Source organism: Taeniopygia guttata, chromosome Z (genome assembly GCF_048771995.1).
Source record: "Taeniopygia guttata chromosome Z, bTaeGut7.mat, whole genome shotgun sequence".
Taxonomy (NCBI): Eukaryota; Metazoa; Chordata; class Aves; order Passeriformes; family Estrildidae; genus Taeniopygia; species Taeniopygia guttata.
In genome coordinates this window covers 74428501-74451814 of record NC_133063.1, presented here as the reverse complement: position 1 = coordinate 74451814, position 23314 = coordinate 74428501, and the positions used below count along the sequence as shown (strand labels likewise).

At 33.8% G+C, this 23314-nt stretch overlaps 1 protein-coding gene across 1 annotated transcript in view; it reads right to left on the bottom strand.

Annotated features, from left to right (window-relative positions):
• CNTLN (centlein) overlaps positions 1–23314 on the bottom strand; it is a 181752-nt gene that overhangs the window by 29487 nt on the left and 128951 nt on the right. The window contains 2 exon segments of the mRNA XM_072922859.1: positions 1433–1573; positions 16344–16359. Coding sequence (XP_072778960.1) covers positions 1433–1573; positions 16344–16359 — 157 coding nt within the window.

The following is a 23314-nucleotide window of genomic DNA, read 5'->3' as shown; positions in this document are numbered from 1 at the left end:
TCGCTTATTAAACAGACCTTTTTCTAAATATGCAATATATTTATGATTTGATTTTTGCTTGTCTGAAATGAAATCACAAAAATTCTGAAACTATTATCAAAAAAAATGGAAAACAAACCTGCTGAGCCCACAAAATTCAATTAATTAAGTTCCTTTCATGTCTTAAACGATCATTCAAAAACTATTTTCTGCAAAATTATTTTCAAAAGAAAGTGAAATGGGGAAGCTTCCTTTCATCCAACTGAGTAATACACAGAAATAGTTAAACTCTATCCCTGTGTGTCAGATGAGATAAAATCCCAAACCTAGAAATAACATCAGCTTTTGTCAGATGCTTCTCATGAAACCCCCAAAAATTCTCATATAGTAAAAAGTAATCTTTGTTCAATGAGGAAATTATGCCTATACAATACTTCTACTATGATGACACAAATTTATATTTTAAATATAAACATAAGTAATACCTAAATATGTCCAGATATCTGGATTTTTTTTCGGTGAAAGCAAAATGAATGGTAGTATATTCAGGAATACAACATTGCTAATACGATGTCAATATTGTATTTTTTAAAAACCCAGGAATAAAATGCATCTAAACATTTCTTTGATTTATTTCACCTTTATACTCTTACTGTTATTTTGGTTATGATGGTTATTTTGGTTATTATATCTTACAGCTTATAAAAAATGAGTATTTATTTTATAAAGAACGCATGCTATCCAATTATTATTTTAAATTTGACATCTTATGGTGGAAAAATTCACTTTGAAACAGAAAATAAACAATCTATAATTTAACCATTTTTAGGGCTCTCTATTTTTCAAATGAACTATTTTCAGATAAGCAATTGAAGAATGCAATTTCTTCAATTAAAAATCAGAAGGGTTAAATGAGTTAAAATCTTGGGCAGCCAAGAAATTCAGGTACACAGAGCGTTTTTATAGTTGAAATAGTAATATAATTGAAGATCAGTATTATATCAGTTACAGTAGGTACAATAAAAATATCAGTTGTATATTTGACAATTTTTGAATTTCAAAATGAATCACAGACGTGATTCAATTGAAATAGAAACAAATACAACTGTCCTTTTGAACTTTTTTATGAATATAAGACTAGCTATTTAATCTTATTTAAGCATCTGAACCTTGACATGTCTCTTAGCCCCTAGGCAAAGAATTACTGAATTGGAAAGACTGCGTTTAACAGTGCTGAGGAATTCATTTCGACTTACATCAAGGATAAAATAACCCGAGTTCCGACTTAAGGTATTCTTACTGCCATACAGATACTGTAGCTAGCTGCATCAGTTTATAAAAACTGCAATTTAAGCATAAGCTGCTCCAGTTTCAAAACATGCCTGCAGCACTAGGCGAGACCGGCGCACGGAGAACAACATCTATCGCTGAGCCGGGGCTGCAGCAATCTCACCGCTGCCACGGGGTGGCGCCAGACACAACGGAGAGCGGCTCCCTGCCCGGCCGGCAGCTCCTGAGCCTGAACCCATCCTCCTGCCCGCACTGCTGCTTTTAGCCACTTAATGGTGGGCGACCGCTTAGCGGTCTCAGTGTTCTAATTCTATATCCAAAAATATTAAAATATAAATAAAGTAGACCGAATGTGATCACAGTCTACAGTAAATTTTGAAAAAATATTATATGAGTAAATTTCCAAGTATTTTATGAAGGTTCTTAGAAATTAACTGGCACAAAAGGAGCATTCTTACTTTCTAGAAACACTTAAGCAGAAATACATACCTCGGAAAGTACGATGAAAATCAGTACATTTCCATTGTTCTAATAGTGTATGGTTACCTAATGTTTTCTGGGACACTTGCAAGCACCAATCAGGACCACATTTTCACTCGCATAGCATGGTCAGAATAAAAGGTAAAAGAAGAGAAGTAAAACTGGATCTTCATTGGAACTATATCTTTGAATAGTATAGTTCAACAACACAGGGAGTCTACACCTGTACAACAAGAATATCCAATAATCCCATCCATCTTGAGTATTAAGAAATGTAAGACAATTTACAAGAGTGGTTACTTCTATGTCTCCTGAAATTCAAAGCCCAAGACAAAGACATTTCCATTTGTCTGTACTAACACAAATTCTACATTTCACTAACAGCCAGGTATGATCTTAATTTTCAGGCACATGTCATTTCAGTGAAGAACATTTATACAGTTGTTGGCCATTCCTCATTTGTATATAAGAAAAAAAAGTGCTTCCATTTCCTCCAGACAATTCCACATATCATCTAAACAAGATCTAAATTCAGAAAAACAGAATCATTCTACTGAAAAAAAAAATTAAAGAAATTTAACTAAGTAGCCATCTTAGCAATCTGAGCATATGCATTGAATGCCATTGCTGAAATGGCTCACATATATCACGCAGTGGTATTTCAGAACTCCAAAAGGTATTGCTAAAACATACATGTTAAGCATATGGACAAGATATATATGTACCTATATGTATACAGATTTAGCTACTGTACTACAGCTTTTTACTCACTATGTATAAACAATAAGCAAACAGATCAGACATGCTGTAAACGATGATACTTCAGGAGATTTCTCTGCAAGGTGCAGACTTGTAATGCCTATTAACATTAATGGGAGTGTTGCACATAACTCTGCACCTCAAGGGGAGTATATATTCTTGTGTGCATAGTTAGATGTAAAATATTGTTCTTAATAACTTGTCTAGTCTATTTACTATTATTATAATGTGAGGTATAACCAGAAAATTGTTAAAATGATGTATGCTAGCAGAATATTCCTGAGTTTCCTGAGACCTGTTTGTGGAGCTTGAGTTCCATTAGTGTAAAGCAGAGCACCCAGTTACGTGGTTCACACACCAGACATGAACTTGGGTACTTAGGTGGGCCTCTGCACACATTCAGAGGCAAAGACAAATGCTTACAGTATTTTGCTTCCAAACTCACCACCCACACTTAACACATTTCTTCCTGTTGGCAAAGATACAAGGAGTTATCACATACAACGTAAACAAGCACTGCAAAGACAGCGCTCAGGAAAAAAAATAACCAACAAAGCCAGGTACTTGGACATTTTGTGCTATAAGGAAAGCTTTTGCTGCTTAGACTTTCAGATATTCAGGAGAATAACTATGTGTCTCATCTTTAAGTTGGCTAGAAAGCCTGGAAGAATAATTGAAAACCTTTTGTCAAGTTCTTCTGCTAAAAAATGACTCGCAGGACTTAAACCAGCCTTTAAAAAAGTTAAGAATTTTAGAATCTTGATTTAAGTAGTTTTTGAGCCCCAAATATTCAAAACTTTCATCCAATTCAGAAACCAGTGAATTTACTCTACTACTTAGCATTTGGGGTCACAGACTATCTCCCTCCTAAATATAGTTTAGCATACATTATTTATTTTTTCATTAAAAATTTAATATATCTTTAAGAAGGAATTAAAAGTCATGCTAGTATTTTGATATCAGATTCATATATGCTTGCTAAATATTTCCTCTGCTGCAGAAGCAAAAAAAAAATCTTTGATTTTTTTATCAATTTATTTTGCTGTTCACATTTGATAGACAAATAGAGTAGGTTTCTAGCATGGGTGTTACTCTTAAGCTATTTTAAAAAATAAATCTCCATTTTAAATTTTTCCTACCATAGATCAATTGACTGCTAGGTTTCTGGATAATGAAGATACTCATCTAAAAGGTACAACCCTAATTAACAGCAACAGAAGCAGATTATTCAATCCCAAACCTAAAAACAACACTCAAGAAGACAGTGTGCATGGTTTTAAGACCTCTTTCTCATAATTAAAGCAGATCAATTTATGTGCCTTTTCATGGCTACTCCCTGCTGGCCCCATCTCTTTATCAATGTGACCTACCTTTACTAATCCCTGAATTTAGATGTTATGCATCCACTGTGCAATAGCCACGATCTTTAATACCATGATTACCATCAACAGCTCAGAGGTCTGAGCATTACCCACATCTCATGTGCTAGCACAGCTAATCCAGCATTTAGAGTCAGCTACGTTGACCATGTAACACAGCCTTTTCTCCTAGCTGATCCTTTGGCAGACTTCTTGCTACTGTGGAGTTTCTTCTAGCAGCACGAAGCTGCACCATTTTGACCTTTTCTCTTTCCTCTACTATTTAACAGAAAACAATTGGAAAAAAACAACTTGAAGACATACTGTTGCAAATATATTTCCTCCAGTGAGAAGAGAAGAAGAATTAATATGTTTGAGCCAGGCCACCTGCTGAGAAAGCTTTCAGAACAACACAGTCCAGTCTCTGCATCATTCACATGCAACAAAATCACTCGAGACTGAAAAGTGAAATCATCAACCAGTCAATATTTTCCTACCAGCTAATCTACAAAAATACAGAATAATAAAAATAGTCTCTCTGAAGACAAAGACAACACTGACACACACAACACTGCTCCCCATTAGGTCAAATTCTTTGCTTCACTATCACAGACAGCTATTGCTTTTCTCCTTCTTAAAAGAAGAAAGGAAACAACTGAATTCTCATCAAACTAATTTCACTGCCCCTTCCAACAAGATGTGCTTAATCATTCTGTGAAAACCCAGCAATGCTCCTTGTCTGGCCTATTTGATCAGCAGAAATTGTTTTAGAACTTTTAGTTCTGTCTATGACTGCATTTCTACTTACCATCAAAGGCAACTTAACACCTAAGCTGCTAATCATTGCCTACGAGATACAAATGATAGGCGTATGGAAGTATATGTATGTCTGCTTGACCCAGTTATGAACTACTGCTCATACAAATGATCCTCAGCCCTAGATAATCTGTTCAGCCACCTTTAGTTTGCACTGCAACTGTTTAATCTCTAAATGCATGTTCTTTGAAGGAGCTGGTGTGGCTTTACTCCTGCCAGGTGTTTGAGACGGATGTTCTCTCAACTTTAATTTTCCTTCTAAATCTTCCTTCTCCTGTGACCACTTGGCCAGGTTGGAGGTCAAAATTTGTTTTACAAAGAGTATAAACAATCACAATTTCACCCTAACAATATTTCTGCTTGATCATATGAGATGCTTCTCCAGATCAGCATTCAAGAGGAATGAAACTGTATATATTACCTGTAATTACATTGAATAGCTTTTGGTTGAATTCTCTAGTACAGGCAAAGATCAAATCTGGCAGAAAAAAGAAATCTACTACCATTGGAAACAAACAATTATTTTAGGGCAAAATAATTCAATTTGGATTGAATATGTTGCAGTTTTAACTATGAAAACCAAAAATTATCATACAAAACTGTAACGGCAGTTACAGTTGAAACATGTTTACCTAGAGCCTCCCCGGAATTCAGCAATTATTTCTACACAGAATATGAAGAAATACCATGGTGTCTCAGACACCAGTGTGAATTAAGGGTAGTTAAATGGCAAATGTGTTATAATGGTGACCACTGCAAGCTCACTTGAATTGCTGTTCAACAACCGCTATAAAACATACACCCTTCTCTTGGCTTTTGTTTTGATATTTGTAGGGCTTGTGGAGGTTAAAGCAAAGTGGACCAGCTGCACTAAACATCTCCTGGTTGGCTGGTCTTTACCTATGTGTTATTTCATCCCTTTCAGTATATGCACCATAGCCAGAGAACTGCACATTCCATAACCTTGACTCTAGGGCTGAAGTACTTAAGTGGTAAAAGACAAGCTGGAGCAGGACAGGATAACAGATGTTGGTTGTTTATTCCACTGGGTAGGTCTTACCACCCTATACCGCAGCCAAAATGCTTCTCACTTAGCAACATAAATGCTAAGTCCAATTAGCAGACGAGCCTTGTTAGGGATTTAGTGCAAATAAATATCATGCAAACAAACTCTCAGTCTTGTTGCACTTGACTGACAAACAACAAGACTTACTCGATCTTTGTACCAATATATTTCACATTACTCCTTACAGAAGTAATGTTTTAAGTAATTGTTTTCATTTAAATAATATTGAATGTTGTTCTGCAAAAAGGGGAACAGAAATAATCTCCATGCTAGCGATTAACTTTCACAAAACTGTAGTCAGCTGAAAGCCAACAATGGCCTAACAGCTCTCTGATCCTTACAAGGCTTATTAAAATGCTGTCTTATTATTCCATGTAAGACTGTAATAGAGCAGCTTAACATAAGAAACAATTGTACGAAATGGAATTGAAATACCTCAAAATGCAAAAAAAAAAAAAAAAACCTGATGCAAAAAGCAAAAGAATCCTAATCAGAAGCATGAGAAGATACATGGTGGCTTGAAATAACTAAATGTGTGCTTGATTATATGCTGATGCCAAATGAAATATCCAACAAAAATCAAAAACAAACACAAAACCCCCCGAAACTCAAAAAAACCACCAAAAAAACCCTAAAAAGCAAACCAAAAAACCCACAAAAAGGTGAAAAAATTACATTCTCAAGCAGTTTATAATTTAACTTACAAATTAGATTTTATACAGCTTGATATCATTAGAAAAAAAATCATATATATATATGTGTGTTTATAAAAACATACACTCCCATGGCAATAATCTGAAGATCATATATACAGATAAAAGAGAGTCACATTAATTCCTATTATGAATGAGAAAATAACACTTGTGTATTTCACATTAGCCTAAAAAATACCACTGGTACAAGGAAAATTCATCCAGTATTTAAAGTTAAAACTCTAACAGCATTTATTTCATATTGACCAAGTGCACTTGGGCATTTTACGTATGTATCTGAGGTAAGTACTGTTCTTAGTAAAGGAGTTAATCTCTCCATTCACTTCTGTGTCTGCTGTCATTATTAAACAAGAGAGCAATACTGTATTTTCTACTTGGCTATTCCTTAATCTAATATATTTTTCTCATAATTACTACATTTATAGCGTAGAACACAAAATAAAGACCAATTCAATAAGAAAAACCAGCAGTAATAGAGAAGGACATAATATAGAAAAATATGAAGATTATGTTAATTTGTCCAGTCTAACCAATATTTCTACATGCAGAATTTCATGATTCAGTGTCTCTATAATAAATTATTCATAAAAAGAAAAGAAAAAAAAAAAACATAGCTAAATCAATATCTCTGTTCAAAATTAGAAATGCCTATATCTGCCCAAGATAGCCTGTGACTCTCAGAAGTCTCTGAGAGACTCTCTTTCTTAGGCTACTGCTGCTGACAATATGCATCAGTTCCAAACCAACATGAATTGCACTGGCTACATTCTCAAAAATTAGAGCAAATATTTTCAAAAAGAAAATATCTTCATGGGACAGGTACTAAAGATGACAGCTGGTTACAGAAACTACTTAAAGAGGTAGAAAAAATATTTTAAAATAAGAATCTACATAAATTCAGAAACAGCGTAAGAACTATGGAGGAAGTGAAAGTAACATATGATGTAGAAGAGCCCAACCCACAAAAGCAGAGAGGCACACAATTGCAATCAGACATTTCACACAGCTTGTTTCTTAATACGGCTGTAGATATTATAAATGTACTACAGGACTGATAATTTTACTGCATTACTCTTTTAATCTATTGAACAGTTATGAGAAAATCTTATGTAAATCCATGCGGGATGTAAAACACAGTCCCCTGCCCTGTCAAGAGATTTATGCCTAAAAGATATTCTTTGCATTTACTTAATAAACAAATTCATTATCCTGGTGTTCTTCACTGCTGCCTAGACTTTAGGTCAAGTTTTTAATTTAAATTTTTTAGACACAACAAAAGTTTTGTGTGTGTGCTACCACACACACAAATCCTGAATGACAGAGTAAAAAGAATTTACTCCAGGGGAAGAGGTCACCAGAATGAAAGGTAGAAGAATTTTAAACATCAGCTAGACCAGATGTTGGTAAAGGCAGCCTACTGCTGTTCCTCTATGATGTAGCGGCCTTTGTCTGCTGCACCTCCTCCAGAGTGTTTTTGGCTTAACAGATGTTTATAGGTTCAATATTTTAACATCCATCTATCTTAATCTCCTTGCTCCTGGTATACCCATGACACTCTGTACTGCTGTTCACAAAGGAGTAAGTGATGAAAACTCAGTTTCTATGTAGTCAGTATAAAACTTCCTGTGACTCGGCAAGGCTTTTCAGCGTAAACTCTCTGCTCAGAAAGAGAGCTGTGTGGAAGGCCCAATGGGTTAACATAGGAAGTTCCTGGAATGGCCTGTTGCTCCTTGGCATCACAATCACTCCATAAGGGGCTTTGAGCTCATTTTACAGAAGTCACTACTCTCCTGCAACTGGCATGTACGAATATAACATTTCTGTTGGAAGGAGCTGATGCTGCACTGTACCGAACTCACACAATCCCACACATTTATATTTGTAAAATATATTATACAAAAATTATAAACCAGGATGCAAATCAGGAATTCTTGACACACTTTTTAATCAGTGACCTAATCTTATCTCACTACTCATTTTGTAAACTAAAGCTAATATACTTTGATGTGTAAAAATCCATTTTCTGTGAAGCTTCTTACCCTAAAATCCTGGCAGATGCAAACACTGCTATGTCTGTAAGAAAACTGAAGTTAAAACTAATTTTTCTTTTCTTTAAGAAACCTTCCTACAGTAGGTAATAGAATACATTTGTTATATGCATATCTCCTATACAAAGTTCTGTCTTAGAATTTAACACTGCTTCTATAAATGTTTTACATATTTTCGCAGTTTCTCATGAAAAACATACAAAATAAGCAGTACTTGTTGCACATGTAAAACCTAATAGAACTTTTCAAATCATGCTTGCAGGCAGAGAGCTAGGTATTCATGATTTTACTCATTCTCTCACATATTATAACATAATGATAAACCTATTTACAATCCCCAATTTATTGTGCCAATCCCACTACTCTTGAATCAAAACCTTCCTCTGCCTGATGGGTCATAGGAAAAAAAAAAAGCAAAAATTAATAAAGATGGTATGCAGCTATCTGAAACGATATATACCAGAATAAAAAGCTACGGTGAATACTCAATGTGATCATATAGAGAAAAGGCAAATAACTTCAAATCCTCGATCAAAGTTCTTTTCATGCAAGTGCTGTAAGTGGTTGATTACTTAGTATTCTAGCCATGAAGACAAAATATCAAACAGAAGCCTCTGGTGACTTAATATCCCATCCCTAAATTGAAACAAAGACCTCCCCAAAAGCAAGACAAACTTCTAAAATGTAGAACTCATTTGTCATTTGTCCTTCTGAAATTTTAGTAAAATCTACTGACTCATTTAGTTGTATTTTTTTTCAGCCAAATGCAGTTATCAGGAGCTGACTATTCCACAAAATGTCAAATAAATGAAGGTAATATAGAGGACTTTTTGCCCGTGCTTTAGCTAGTTGTTAGACTTCAGTAGCCTTTAGAGACCATTAAGTATCCTTTGGCTAATTGGCCAATGGTAGATTAATCCTCTTTTTATTCCAGCAGCACTATTTTAACACCCTTTGCACTCTGTCAGTGTAGTATCTGAATGACAAAATAATATTGCGCATGAATAATAAGCAGAAAAGTTAAATTAACATTTTATGTTTCACATGCCATACCTATGTGTCAGGGAAAAGAACCCTCTTTTAAAGCCACTGACATACAACTTTTTTAAACAATCTCTTGTTGACACCTTACTGAAGTGAATCTTCCTAATTACTGCTAATTGCCTATCAAGCAAAAAAAAATCTTCCCTTGAAGTGCTGTTGTCTAGTATAGATGAACACAGCTCCAAAGTGCATAGTAAAGACAGGCATGACACTTGAGGTGTACTACATTATTATGAGGTCATACTAAATATGGTTTGCAGTGAACAAAGCAGCTTTTAAGGATGTTTAAGGTACTGAAAATGTCAATCTCTCATGAAGTGTTTAAATTAGTTCCCTGAAGAGAAGTACAGACATTAACCAGCAGATAAGAGGTACATTTCTCATTTCAGGTATTTTACTAAAGGAAAACATTTGTCCTATTGATAGTGGTAATACACTTGCAGTTCATCCACTTTATAACAGCAATATTTACATTGGAATTGCCCTTTCACACATGTAAATTATAAACTCAGCTGTTATTGTTAAAACATTTGTAATCACCAATGACTCCTAGACTCAAAGATTTTGAGTGTCTTCTTAAAATATGTATTATTACTGATCAATCATGATTTATAAAAAGCTATTTGCTGTATAGCATTTCATAAACAAAGGTTTTACATGTAATTTTAATTCAGGTACTTACAGGTAATTTACAGGTAAATTTATTGTACGACTTATAAAAGCCTAGCATTGCAACATCTAGCTACAGCAACTTATTAAATAATACAAAAAGAAAATAAACGGAATCAGTCCAGACAGGTCCCTTTTGAATTTTAGGTTTTTTTTATCTTTTTGTAAATACTAATAATATGACATAGATCAAGAGCAGATAACATAACTGTATTTTAGAGAAACATATAAAACTTATATATAAATAAATTGCAGTAATAGATTCTGGGCCCAATTCTCCAAGAAATTAACTGCTCCTCTAACAAGAGACAAGTCTGAGTACAGAACTGTGCATTGTGCAACCAATGATTTTTCAAATAAATTATGGAAAATAAGAAAAAACATACATAAATCACAATTTATATAAATATAAATCACAATTTTTAAGATGATGAAAATGCTTCTGATATATGTAATCTGTATAATGTTTATACCAATTCAAAGATTAAGGTTTTGTCCTGCAGCAAATCTATTTTAGCCTTCATTTTCTATCACTTCAATTTCATTTCTCCGTACAAGTAAATATTGCTGTATCCCATGTCTAATTTCTGTACGTATTAAGAACAGTATCTTGCTTTCATACTAAAGCAGATGCTGCACTCCATCTGTCCTTGCAAATTTCAAGGGAATATAAGGACTATTAACTATTTATTTAACAGTACTTATACAAGTAGTTTCATAATGATCAATTATATGATCACAACTGTGTGGTTAAATTTTTGTTGTGATTGATTTTCCAATATGGAGATGTAAACTGACAAAATATACAGATGTGCAGGACATTTCAAGGCATTAATATTTAAAGAGAAAAACTACAGAACTTGAAGAAAATAATATTAAAAATAAAAATAGTCAATTTTTCAGTGTGTACTATATTTGAATTTCTTTGAAGCATTAATACCTGCCAGACACAACCCAGTTAATTAAAATGTTTTACTACAAATAAATTAAAAATGAAAATTTCATGACACTATGCTCTGTTTGAAAATATCTGAGTATTATGGCAAGCCAGTTGTGAAAATGTGGCTGAAGTTCAAAACCAATGTTTTCATGTTTCCATCACTGCTATTTAAATAAATACTGATAAATACTAGTATTCCAACAGCTAACATGCCTGTGCACATTAAGTGTTGCTATATACAAGGAAAGATGTCTAGCTGATGCATAAAATTTGCCCCAAGATTTCCATGCTTTATACTTACTAAGGAATTTTCAACATAAGACATGGTATCCATGCGATCTTTTGCAGTTAGGACTAGGTTTTACTGCAAGGTTTTTTTTCAGAACTAGACAGTATTTATCTGATTTCCACCAAACATGAGAATTGAAGCAAACTCATAAAGATTGAATTTTTCATCTAGGGTCAGGGATAGTGCTTGCCATATTCCCCCTGCTTAATCTTAACACATCTAAGCACTGCAAATGAACTGCTTGCATGAGAGCCAGTCAGGGAATTTCACAATCCCTACAACTCATTACAAATTTAACAGCAGCAATACTAAGTATTCATATGTTTCAGATAACACATACAAATATGCTGCACTAAAACTCATTGGGGGAAAAAATTAATAATGCTTCCATCTGTTTTCCGTATAACTCACATAAAATAGAGAGAAACCAAAATGAAAATGCTATTTTAAAGACTGTGTTTAAACTTTCTTTTGATTTACCCACTTAGTTCCAAAGCATATAGCTTTATACCTTTAGAAACTAAAGTTATTTTTAAGAGACTATATAAGAGAAAAAAAAAAAAAACACAACAAAAGAACTGAAAGAATGGTGAAATATTAATTTAACCTCTCCTCATTTCCATGTGTTTTAGAGAGTGAACCACTTTCTACTGAAATATTTCTGCACCTCTAATGTAAGTGGGCAGGATCTGTACTTGCAGGGAAACCTTTTCCCTCTTCCATATTACTCTTTATATATTATTTTCCTTCGCTCAAATTTCGGATTTTCAACTAAAAAGACCATTTTCTTTCAATCTACTTTGAGAAAGTGATGTAACTATTTCAAAATAAAAATTACTACATGTAAGTAGACTATAGACATTCTCAGAGGTTGGTTGCAATTCAAGGAACAAAACATATAAAGATAGCTCTATGCTTAATTTTGTTCAATTATTTAAGTATCTCTTTTTCAGCCACTTCAGGTATTAAGGAAAGCAGAAGAAATGTCCTCAGAAGGTCTTCTTATTAGTTTTTATGCAGACAGCTGGGTAAAAGCAAAACATTTTAAGTATAAATTGTATTAACAAACTTAGGTAACGGAAGAGTTCTATGTTCTTATAGAGAATGAGAAACATAGAAATAAACAACAGAGATTTGTAGAAAAAAAACTGGTTAGCATCTGTAAGGAATTTTTCTAATCACATAAAGGTGATATTATACAAATATATGTTTATTTTTTACATTTTTATAAAAGTAAACAAAGACATTTCTAACAATTTCTGGGAGGTATGAGAACGCTGATGACAAACATCATGGGGAGGATGCAAAGACAGGGATATTTTTCAAAATAATGAACTGCATTTAAAAATTATCACTAAAATGTACTTCATATAAATTAAAGTGGTAATTCATCCCTGGATTCTGGTAAATGAACCCCCACAGTCTTATCTTTAATTCGTAATTTATATTATCATCAGAACCCTTGCTAAAATTACAGGCATAAATGAACAGTTTAGGGTAAAATACTCTTTACATTACTATATTATTTATATACTATTTATACCTATTTAATATCTGAAGAGACCATCACATGAAAAAGCCATGTTTTCAGTCTAATGTATAAAGTGAAATATACTTTCCTTTATCATGATTATCATCAACATTATGACTCACTTGGGCAATTCATTATTTTCCCATACATGAACAGTTTGAGGACAACACTACAATTCTAAATCCCAGCTTGAATGAGACCTACAGCTGCTTAGTAGTTCCCTCATTCTCTTCTGCTGGTTTTACCAAGGTAAGAGTATAGACAAAACAATCAATTTTGTGTACAAAATGCCCTAAAGATGACAGGATGACCTTTCAATCTGCACAGAACACTGTGCATGGTTCAACCACCAAAAAGCAGATGCTTTCCCAGCCTGTGAATCTCGTGAGATGGGCTGTGGCTATGGCTAGGCATACAGTCTCCACTGCTGAGAAAGGAACCGAAGACTTTGGCACATTAGGCAGCAAAAATAGAATGGAGTGGTGCAAAGTACCTCTGAGCATGATACAAGCCATGGGAACAGTCCATGACTACCTCATTAATTCCCAATTAAGCCTTAGGAGAGCAAATCAGACCATACAAAAAAATTAGTAAGAAAGGATAAATATTCTCCTACTTCCTCTAGAAGTTATGGAGTCCATGAGGTTCAGGCATTTCAGGCAAACCAGCACCTTGTCAAACTACAAAATTCTTCCCTTGAGTTACAAGGAAAATAAGAGTATCTGACTTAGGTAGGGATGCCATAGAATCTTGGGAACTAGCACTCATTCTCTGCAACAATGAGGAGTCTAAGACAGAGAATAATTAGGACAATCCCAAAGAAAAGCTGTAGATATATATTTTTAAAAAGGAATCTCAAGTGTAGTTCTCTTGTCTCAGAAGTGTTCATGTTGTAAAGCTTGTTTCTTCTACTGTTGTAGATGTCTTAGTTCTGGACTCCCATTCCTCCATGCCTAGAAAATCCAGAAATTCCCCTCAAACAAAATAAACCAACCAACCATAAAACCAACCAACCAACCAACCATCCAACCAACCAACAAAACCACCACCACCACCAACAACAACAATAACAACAACAACAAACCACCAACAAAAACTTTAAGAAGGCTCATGCATAATCCTTGGTAAAGTGATAAGAATGTCTTGTGCTCCTGGCTATGGAGTTGTTTCAAAATTTCTTCCTGTAGTGGGAGGGAGTAGCCAGGACAACAGAGCACCAGCATTAACTTTGAACACATGAGCCGAAACAGAGTTGTGAGAATGATAAAATTGGAGTAAGATGCAAAGCTCTTACAAAAATGCTAATTCCCTTCATGCAATACAATCTAGACAAAGAAATCTCACTGTGTGACAGGTAAGATAAGAGGGTCAAAGAGGAAACTGGCACTTTTCAGATCTATCAGTGCGGAACTGGTAACGGTGAAGATTCCCCTTCTGAAATCCAGAGGAGTCCAAAACAACTCTTTTTATTGAAGGACAAGATGTGGGAGCTGTTATTGGTCCTCCTTTCTGATCACTGGTAAATCATACAAGAAACCAAACAGTAATAAAATGCATGGAGGAAAAAGAGGACTTGAAGTCCAAGGAGTAAGAGTTTTCCAGGACTAGCTTCTAGTTTGAGATCAAGTTTGAGCTTCTAGAGTTTGAACTCTTCTCTATTAAGGTATCTATCCTGTGCTAATTAATAATTTATAAAGGCCTTCCATTTGAGAATGGGGACAAAAGCTTAATTGCTAAATAAGAAAGAATACATTAAGATGTCAAGAATACATTAAACATAGCACATGTATTGAACAGTATAAGGAAAATATTCCTGAAAATTTTTGTTTAAATGCAGAGAAGATTCTTCTGGCAGCCATCTTCAGTGGCCTCAGAGAGAAAATGTGCATTATATATAAGTGGTTCTTTTTGAAAAATTAAATCCATTCCCTTGAAAATATATGGAAGCAAAAACTGACCAATAGTTTTAAGTATATTTTTATCCATGGAAAGGGGGGTATTATACTTCAGTCTTTACCATTAATCTGATATTATTTTTAGATTTCATTAACTACAGACCTTCAATATTTCCTCATTGCTGTTATGTTTATAACTTGTTTATAACTTTCTTCCAAGGTATGATTTGTGTGTGGTGCCAAACCACCGTGCAATATTACAAGGAGTACCATGACATTGCTGAGTAGAAAAGGAATTGTCTTCTGTGAAACTCTCTGTAAAAAATAATGCCTGACAACGTAGCAATGGCTCTGCTATGAAGAACGGTAGTTTGACAAGCTGGTGGCCCTCATGCTATGAAGTACCTTTATGTTCCTAAGAAACACACTATTTGCTCAGCCTGTGGATCTTTGCAAAATCAACACACATATCCACAAGACTAAATAAATCCCACAAATCAAAACAAAACCTGAAGTAAATAAAAAAGACACAACCCAATTCAAAAATCAACCAAATACTATTTTGACTTTTCCCACAACTTACTGAGTTTTACTTTATGGTGGATTTCACATATGGTAATCTTGTCAAGGGAAGGATAACATGTAAAAAAATTAAGGCTTCATGTATGCATGTATTTTTTCACAACCAACAGCAACAACTCTCTCCCCTCTAGGTTTACTGTTTATGTACAAATGCTGGAAAACATTTGAAAAAGTAGATATCAAGAACATTTCTGTGGTCATTCACATGTGCTCTTTCAATTAAAACTCGATTTTGTCCTTTGGGATTCAAACTACAGAATTTACTTTTGAAAAATAAAAGAAAATCCTTGCTAGCTTTGAAAAAATATCCCAAGACAGCCTAAATCAGAACTTTAGTTCAACAAAACTTCTTCTTCTTACTTTAACTGACAACTGATTTTTAAATTAAATACAAGATTTAAAAAAATATTTTAATGTTTAAAATTGGAAAAATGTTATAATTTTTTTTTTCATCACGGCTAACTTTAAAATTGTTACTATTATAACTGCTTTGGAAATATAAAATGTAAATCAAGAATTACAGCTTTTTTGTAAACAATTTCTTTAACTAAAATATCACCTATAAAGATGTCTGGAAAAGTGACAAATAGAGGAATAGTACATGGAAGTTTGGAGTTTGCTACATACCTTAGTTTTCCGTATTTTTAAAATTACTTGCTTCTGGTATTAGCAAAAATGTGCAACCATTCTCTTAGAAAGAAAGAAAATATGTAATTATCAATATTACAACAGTTTTACTTCTAGAGACTGTCACACACCCTTTCTGACCACTATTACTTAATAAGACGTTACTGACAAACATGAATTGCCACACATCTCTACATGCAAAATAAAGTTAAATTCCTTTAGAAAAACTAAGCAGAGTTTGCTGCTTGCAGCTGTACCGGAATCACCCACTTGCTATGAAGAAAACAAAAATTACACACTTGAAACGCTTAGATCACTTTCACTGACTTAAAATCTTGTTCTCCCAAGCGACTTAAAAACCTGAGAAAACCAGCAGTATGTCTACACTGTACAGGGTGTTCCCAGTGATAATCATACTTTCTTCAACACCTAATAAAAAACACAGACATTGTTTTAACAAATACCACTTGGCTGACCTAGAAGACAGGATGAAGGAATAAGAGAGTCACGTCCAATTCCTCATGGATTCTCAGCTTGAATCCTGGATTTTGCACAGTTTACCTTACGAACATGATCCGAGTGACATTTCACAAATTCCTGGATAAATGTTGCTACACTCTGCTAGCAGAGAGACTGGCTGTGTCATGCACAGATCAATAACAGCACTACGTTTCATCAGCCTCAAAATCAAAAGTGCTTCATCTGGCAAAAGCCATGGCCCTTGAGGATCTGACATATATAACATGAATACTGTACACATGATGTCTACTACAAAAGCTGCTAGTGTAAAGATTAGTCTAGAAACAAACAGTGCAGTATATGTAAATAGGAAAATATGTATTTGTATATATAAAGAAGTTTTTAACTCCTGTTTATGAAGAGTGTCACGAATAACACAAAGCAGCAGCTGAATAACAGTAATAATGAAACTGAACTTTTATGATGCCTGACAGAAATAGAAAAATGCAGGGAAATCCAATATTCACAGTCCTTGGAGGAATTCTCAAGAAAATAAAAGGACATTTTGAACTGTACACAGTAGTATCTATGGCAGTGGGCTGCAAAAGGATGCACACTAAGCTATATATAATGACTTCTGATAAAAATTATGTTGATTGAAAATATGCTTTTATCTTCTTCAGAGTAACTACTCAAAATAGAAGTCTGGAGACTGTTAATCTCATACAGTACCTGTAGTTTCTGATCCCAGTATAGGCCTTTCTAAAATAACAACAGAAATTTATGTCTCCTACCACCTAGGCTTCCTCATATTTTAGTCTTTTGGTGACAGAGATGGTAAAGTTTTCAAATAAGTGCAGCACCTGTAGATTTTTAATTGAAATTACTTTTTATTATAATGCCTCTCCCTTATTTTTCTCATAGGATATTCAGTTATTTGGGTTTTTTTCTGCCGAAGTTTATATTGCAAACAATACTTTGAGAAGTATTTTTACTGTTTTGAAGCCAAACTTTCAAAAAAATATCTCAGCTTGAGTACTTTATCAAGATTTTGACTCACAAAAAATTAAAATTAAACTGTCTCTATGCCTCCAATTAAAATGGAAAGCTTTTTCCTCAAAAAATATCATGACTACCTCACAAAAAATGTATTTTCTTATGCTTAATCCTCCTGCTAAAACATGACATAAATATTTTAAAAATCACAATTTATCCTTCCTTTCCTGCATTTTCCTTTAGCAATTTACATACTACCTATATCAAATACTTTAATCTTCTCTCAGCTCTGCAATCAGCATCATTTAAAGGGTTTTGCAGGACAAACATAATCCTATATTCTGTGTATATTACACAAAAAAGGCATTTTTCCTTCTCTGCACATCTTCTGCTTAAGACTAATGATCTTTAAATGCTTGTGTTGCACACCATGGAACGGGCATTTCCTTTAGGTTACTTTCTTCATTTCAATATCCACCTTCCCTGTGCCGTGACTTTATATGTGTATGTCTTCAGTGGTGATGGCTTCTTCCTCTGCCACAGAGTTTCTCTTCCTTGTAACCAGATGTTTGAATACTATTATAGCACTCCTGTTGGCTTCAGGCAGATCTTTAAAAAGCAGTGGCTTGACTATCTTAAATTTATCATCCATGTTTACATCTCTTTTCTGCAGCACTATACTCATTTTAGCATTAATTTTAAAAATACCATTGCCCACCTGAGCTCTATGATGTAAATCTACTTCTTCCATCTTTGCTTCAGGAGAGCGAACAGTGTTACTGAAGCTGAGAATTTACTTTCCTGTTCATACTTCCCATTTATCAAGCTCATGTCATCAAACAAATACTCTCTCTCTTTCTTTTTCATGTATCCTACAGACCCAACATTTTTTTTTTATTCCTTTAACAAAGAATCTGCCCACAGATAACCACAAGCAGCTGCTTTCTCTCTAATTTCTCTCTAATTCTTCCTTTTTAGATTAGTTGGCCAATATCATTGCAGTTGTATGACTCCAATGGCAGGAGTCAACTGTAGTCACCTCTGGTATGTTTCTATTTTTGCTACTTTTTCAACCTTCATTTGCTAGACTGATGACTCCACAAGTTTTTTTTTCTCAGGTATTTAAACCTGAGTTACCTGCTAATCTTCTCTCTGAAAACCTCACTTTTGTTCTCTGGAACAATATACTTTAAAATTATCCCCATAAGTTTTCAGATTATTTTTAAATTAGTTTAATTTGGATTCTGTGTATTAGAACTACACACATTATTCTAAGACCAGTCCAATTATGCCAGTCCAAGAAAACATACTCTTTTAACTCCTCTTATACAAATTCCAGTTCATACATTTGAGGACTGTATTTTTTAAAATGGCAATGGGAGTTCATGCTCAGCATTACATCCTAGGACTCTCATTTTTCTTTAGAGTCTCTGGTTCCCGAGAGAAAGGCATTCAGCCTCACTCAACGTGAAACTTGAACAATGTATTGGTTTTCATTATGATGTAATGATTTGCTCATTAAAAACACAGTGAGATCATAACAATCCATACTCTTCAATCAGACTCTGGAGGATGATTGAAAGCTTAAGAGCAGTTGTCAATGACTGAAGATATCCTATTGCACTGGCTTGGATTTTTTACACTGCCACTAATTTTTAAAAAATGATTGCAAGATTTTACTTCTAAAACAAACAGCAAAAAGACAGTCATTTATTTCATAGTATATCCAAATAAAATAGATGTGTAAGGTGTAAACCATTATCCTGGTGAAAATAATAATATAATTATTGATGTGAGGGATAAACTGAAAAATATATTTCATGGTACATGAGATTCTGAGCTAGTGAAAACGATTAAATGGTACTTATATGGATCAATTTAACCTTAAGACATGACTTGAGACATTAAGGCTAAATTGTGTTCCATGTAGTAATGCTTAGCTCCAATCCAAATACTATGGTGGAGACAATTTTTGAATTTTTATTTCATATTTACACTTCAATAAGCAATGACTGTTGCACAGAGGCACACACAAAATTGAGTGAATGTGCTTATAAAATTTCAGATACTTTCAAGTCACAGAATTATTTTTGAAATCTCATGACCCTACTCATCCAACTTCATAGAAAATGCAACTCCTCAAATAAAGAACTGTCTTTCACCAATTCCCCTAGTCCATGTATGTACCTTGCTAACCATACTAAGCACTCTCCTCCACCAATCTTCTGTTCTGTATCTTTACATTGAAAAAAATTTATTTAACAGATTAGGACAGGAGCAAAGGAAAGGAGAAGTAACATAGAAGAGTCCATTGGGAGAGTGCAGGAGAATCAACTCACTTAATGTTCACAATATAAAATTATCTCCCCAATTTCTCATGAGTCTGGAAAACTTTTCCTAAGAACATAATTGGGAAATCTAAGCTGGGAAAGAGAGAAAAGAGTGACTGTTAGGTAAAAATCCATCACAAAAATCAGGAAGAGAACTGGAGCTTCCAAGGGGGGGATATATGGCTGATGGAAACCCAAAGCAGCTATTTCTTGCATGTTATTTCACAGTCTATCAGAATACTAAATCCGAGAACATTAACAAAAATTTGCAGCTACACCCCTGTTGTTGCTCCCTCTCTGACGGCTGAAAACAAAAAGGAACCCCTCACTATAGGAAGATATATATGCAAGATTAGAGAAAATAAAACTTAATTTTACCATGATAAATAGGATGTCTTGAAATTTCCCTGAACTCTGGAAATAAGCACATGCATAAAGGGTTTAGTAAAATCACTTCCATAGTTAATAACAGTAGTTACTAATAATGAATAATTAATAGACTCCTCTGGTGAGCAAATCTAAGAGTACTGGTCCAGCTGCAAGGCAAACTAGTTTTCTGTGATGATCTCTTAAAAAATATAATCTGCCAGATCTGAAATGTAATCTCTTGGCAACATATGAATAATTATTCCCAAATCAATGGCCTTCTTTGTGTGAGATATAATGGTGAATAAATACCATCTGACAAAACCATATATTATCTGTAGAACTTTACATGGTAGAGAAGGTTCAAGAATCCAGTGCAGCTTTATGCTTAACTTCAATTAATCAGCAGATCACAGTGAATTCAATAAAAACACTCCTGTGAACACAAAAGGAAATCCTATTATGATAGTATATGTTGAGTTTTTCTAGGTCTTAAGTTGTATATCATTTGGGAATTTTTTTCCTCTAAAAAAATGCATATTGAGTTCTGTTTTGCTTCATGGTATTTTTTCCAACAGTAAGATTAAGAGCCAATGCAAAGGAAAGTTTGATCAAATCACAGGGAAGGTGAATAAAAAAAGCTCATATCACATGAAATTAGTAACATAAAAATCATAGGGTTCTTCTGTATCATCTATATAATCTAAATGTCCATTGCAGTACTATATTAAGCTACTGAACATAGATATATTAGCTGTTCTTGCAGAAATGTGTACAACCTCTGTAACATTACAATAACATGCTACTGCTTTTGATATAGGTTCCTTCTTGTAATATAGAAAAATGCTTTTTATTATTTCTACATGATACACCAATATAAATTGTACTGATTGTATGTATATTCTCTGAACTTCATGTAGTTTCCATAATTTTTACTCATAATATATTTTTCTAGGATTTACCTATTGCTAAGTTATTTCATTTTGACATAAGTCTAGTGTAAATCATAAGAAGAAGTCTAGAAGTCCTAGTTCATGCCAACTATTATTTTTAATTTATGAATGAGACCCATTTCATACATGTAATGTACTCAAAATGCTGTTCATCAATGATGCAACAGGTCTATTGTAATTCTTCTGCAAAGATCAATATAAATTGTAAAAAATATTTAGCTTTGTTTCATAATGACAGCACAGTTTCACAATAAATATATTTTACATACAGATCTGTTAACAAAACTGACTTCAGGATGCTCTAAATATTTGACGCAGGAAAATATCAAAATAACTAAAACATTCCAGTGCAGATACATTTTAAAAGGACAGTTACTTTCATGTTTACCCTTGGCTATTCCTTATTTTAATTCCAAGTCAACTCAAGGAGCAATACTGAGTCAATGGTCAGATTCAGCATTACAGATTTCCCCATTTAGTAACTGTACTGTTAGAGTAAACTAACAGTATTTGACTGTTTCATTCGAGGTAGAATTTTGGAGTAGGACTTGAAAAAGGTGAATTCTAGCCTCAGAGATCACAGAGCATTTTCTGTCTCTGTTCCCAGGCTTTGTAAGTGTGACAGCATACCCTGATGTTCAATTTATTAGGCTTGGAAAAGTTTTAATAATACAACTACTTTGTAATAATACAACTATTTTGTTGTAGTTTAGTAATAAAAATACTACAAAGCAGAACCTATTCTTCTCAATATTGTCAATACAAAGCCTTCAAAAATTACAAGTAGAGACCAGAATCTAAAATGAAATTAAAAAAACCTGAGCTTTGAAGTATATTACAGACAATTTTTCCTGCCTATAGATAATGTTCCTGCTCAGGTTTGGAACAACACTGTGAGTCTTTCTTTCAAGAACACATAGACTGGGAGTGTGTTTGGAGCTTTTAACTATATACTGTGCCTGCAAAGAGATCATTTCAAGACACATATAAACAAGGGTAAAAGCAGTGTGATGTCAGAAGTAAAAACCAGAATTTCTCAATCTAATTTTGAGAAAACATCAGTCTCATGTAAATACACAGCTTATTTCAATTATCAGGTAAACCTCTGCTGTCTTAGATTCTATTTGCAAACTCTGGAAATGTCAGCAGTATCCTGGTATATCATAGGTTTATCCCTTCTGGTTTACCTTTCAACTTTTGTTGTATTTTAATAAAAAGTAGAATAGAAAATTCTGGTCTGATTTTTAAATATTTTTGAGAAATCTTGTTTACTTCTTTTAGTGTACTGGGCTGGAAGATTGCAGTTCCCATAAATTAATCTAAACTACTCTTATTAAAAGTAGTTAGGACAAGTATATGCTTCTAAAGAAGGGGAGAGAAATCTTGACTCTGTTCATGTTTTTGGCAACAGACTTTGCCTAAACACATTCACAGAATTCTTTGGTTGTTTCATTATAATCTGTGATGAAAGTCAAGAGCTGCAGATATGATTCTGCACCAAGTATGTCAAAAGTGTTAAATATGTTGTATACAGGGTTTTTATTTTTAAGACAGATACAAGCAAGAGGTTCCAGACAACTTTGCCACATAAGAATGGAAAGGAACATTGTTTAACAGAGCAGAAGCAATATGAATTCTTATAAGATTATTTTTTACCTAACAAAATATGTGGTTATTATCAGCATCTCTGCTTTTTCTTTCTTCTACTACTTACACACATGAAAGTCAGAATTCATGTATATGCTACTGATGCAGCAGTAACTTTATGCAAAGTTAATTTCTATGAATTACTATTTTTGCTTAACTTAAAGTCTTCCGAACTTCAGTAATTCTAAAACTTTTAATAAAATGTTATCATCCAAATCTTCTGTAGATATCATTCAAATTATCTAATGTACATAATGAGAAATGTCTTTTCATGCTACCAGAGAAAGAAGACAATCCAACACTCAACCTAGAAGAGGTGACACTAAACTTAGAATCTCTTTAATGAACTTAATAAAAATACACAAACTCTCTGGACTACATCCATGTAAGAGACTTCAAATACATAAAATCAGGACATTTATAAAAGTGTTTTGACAGGAAAGAACTGGATAGGTTTACAACCATTTCTAACTGGAC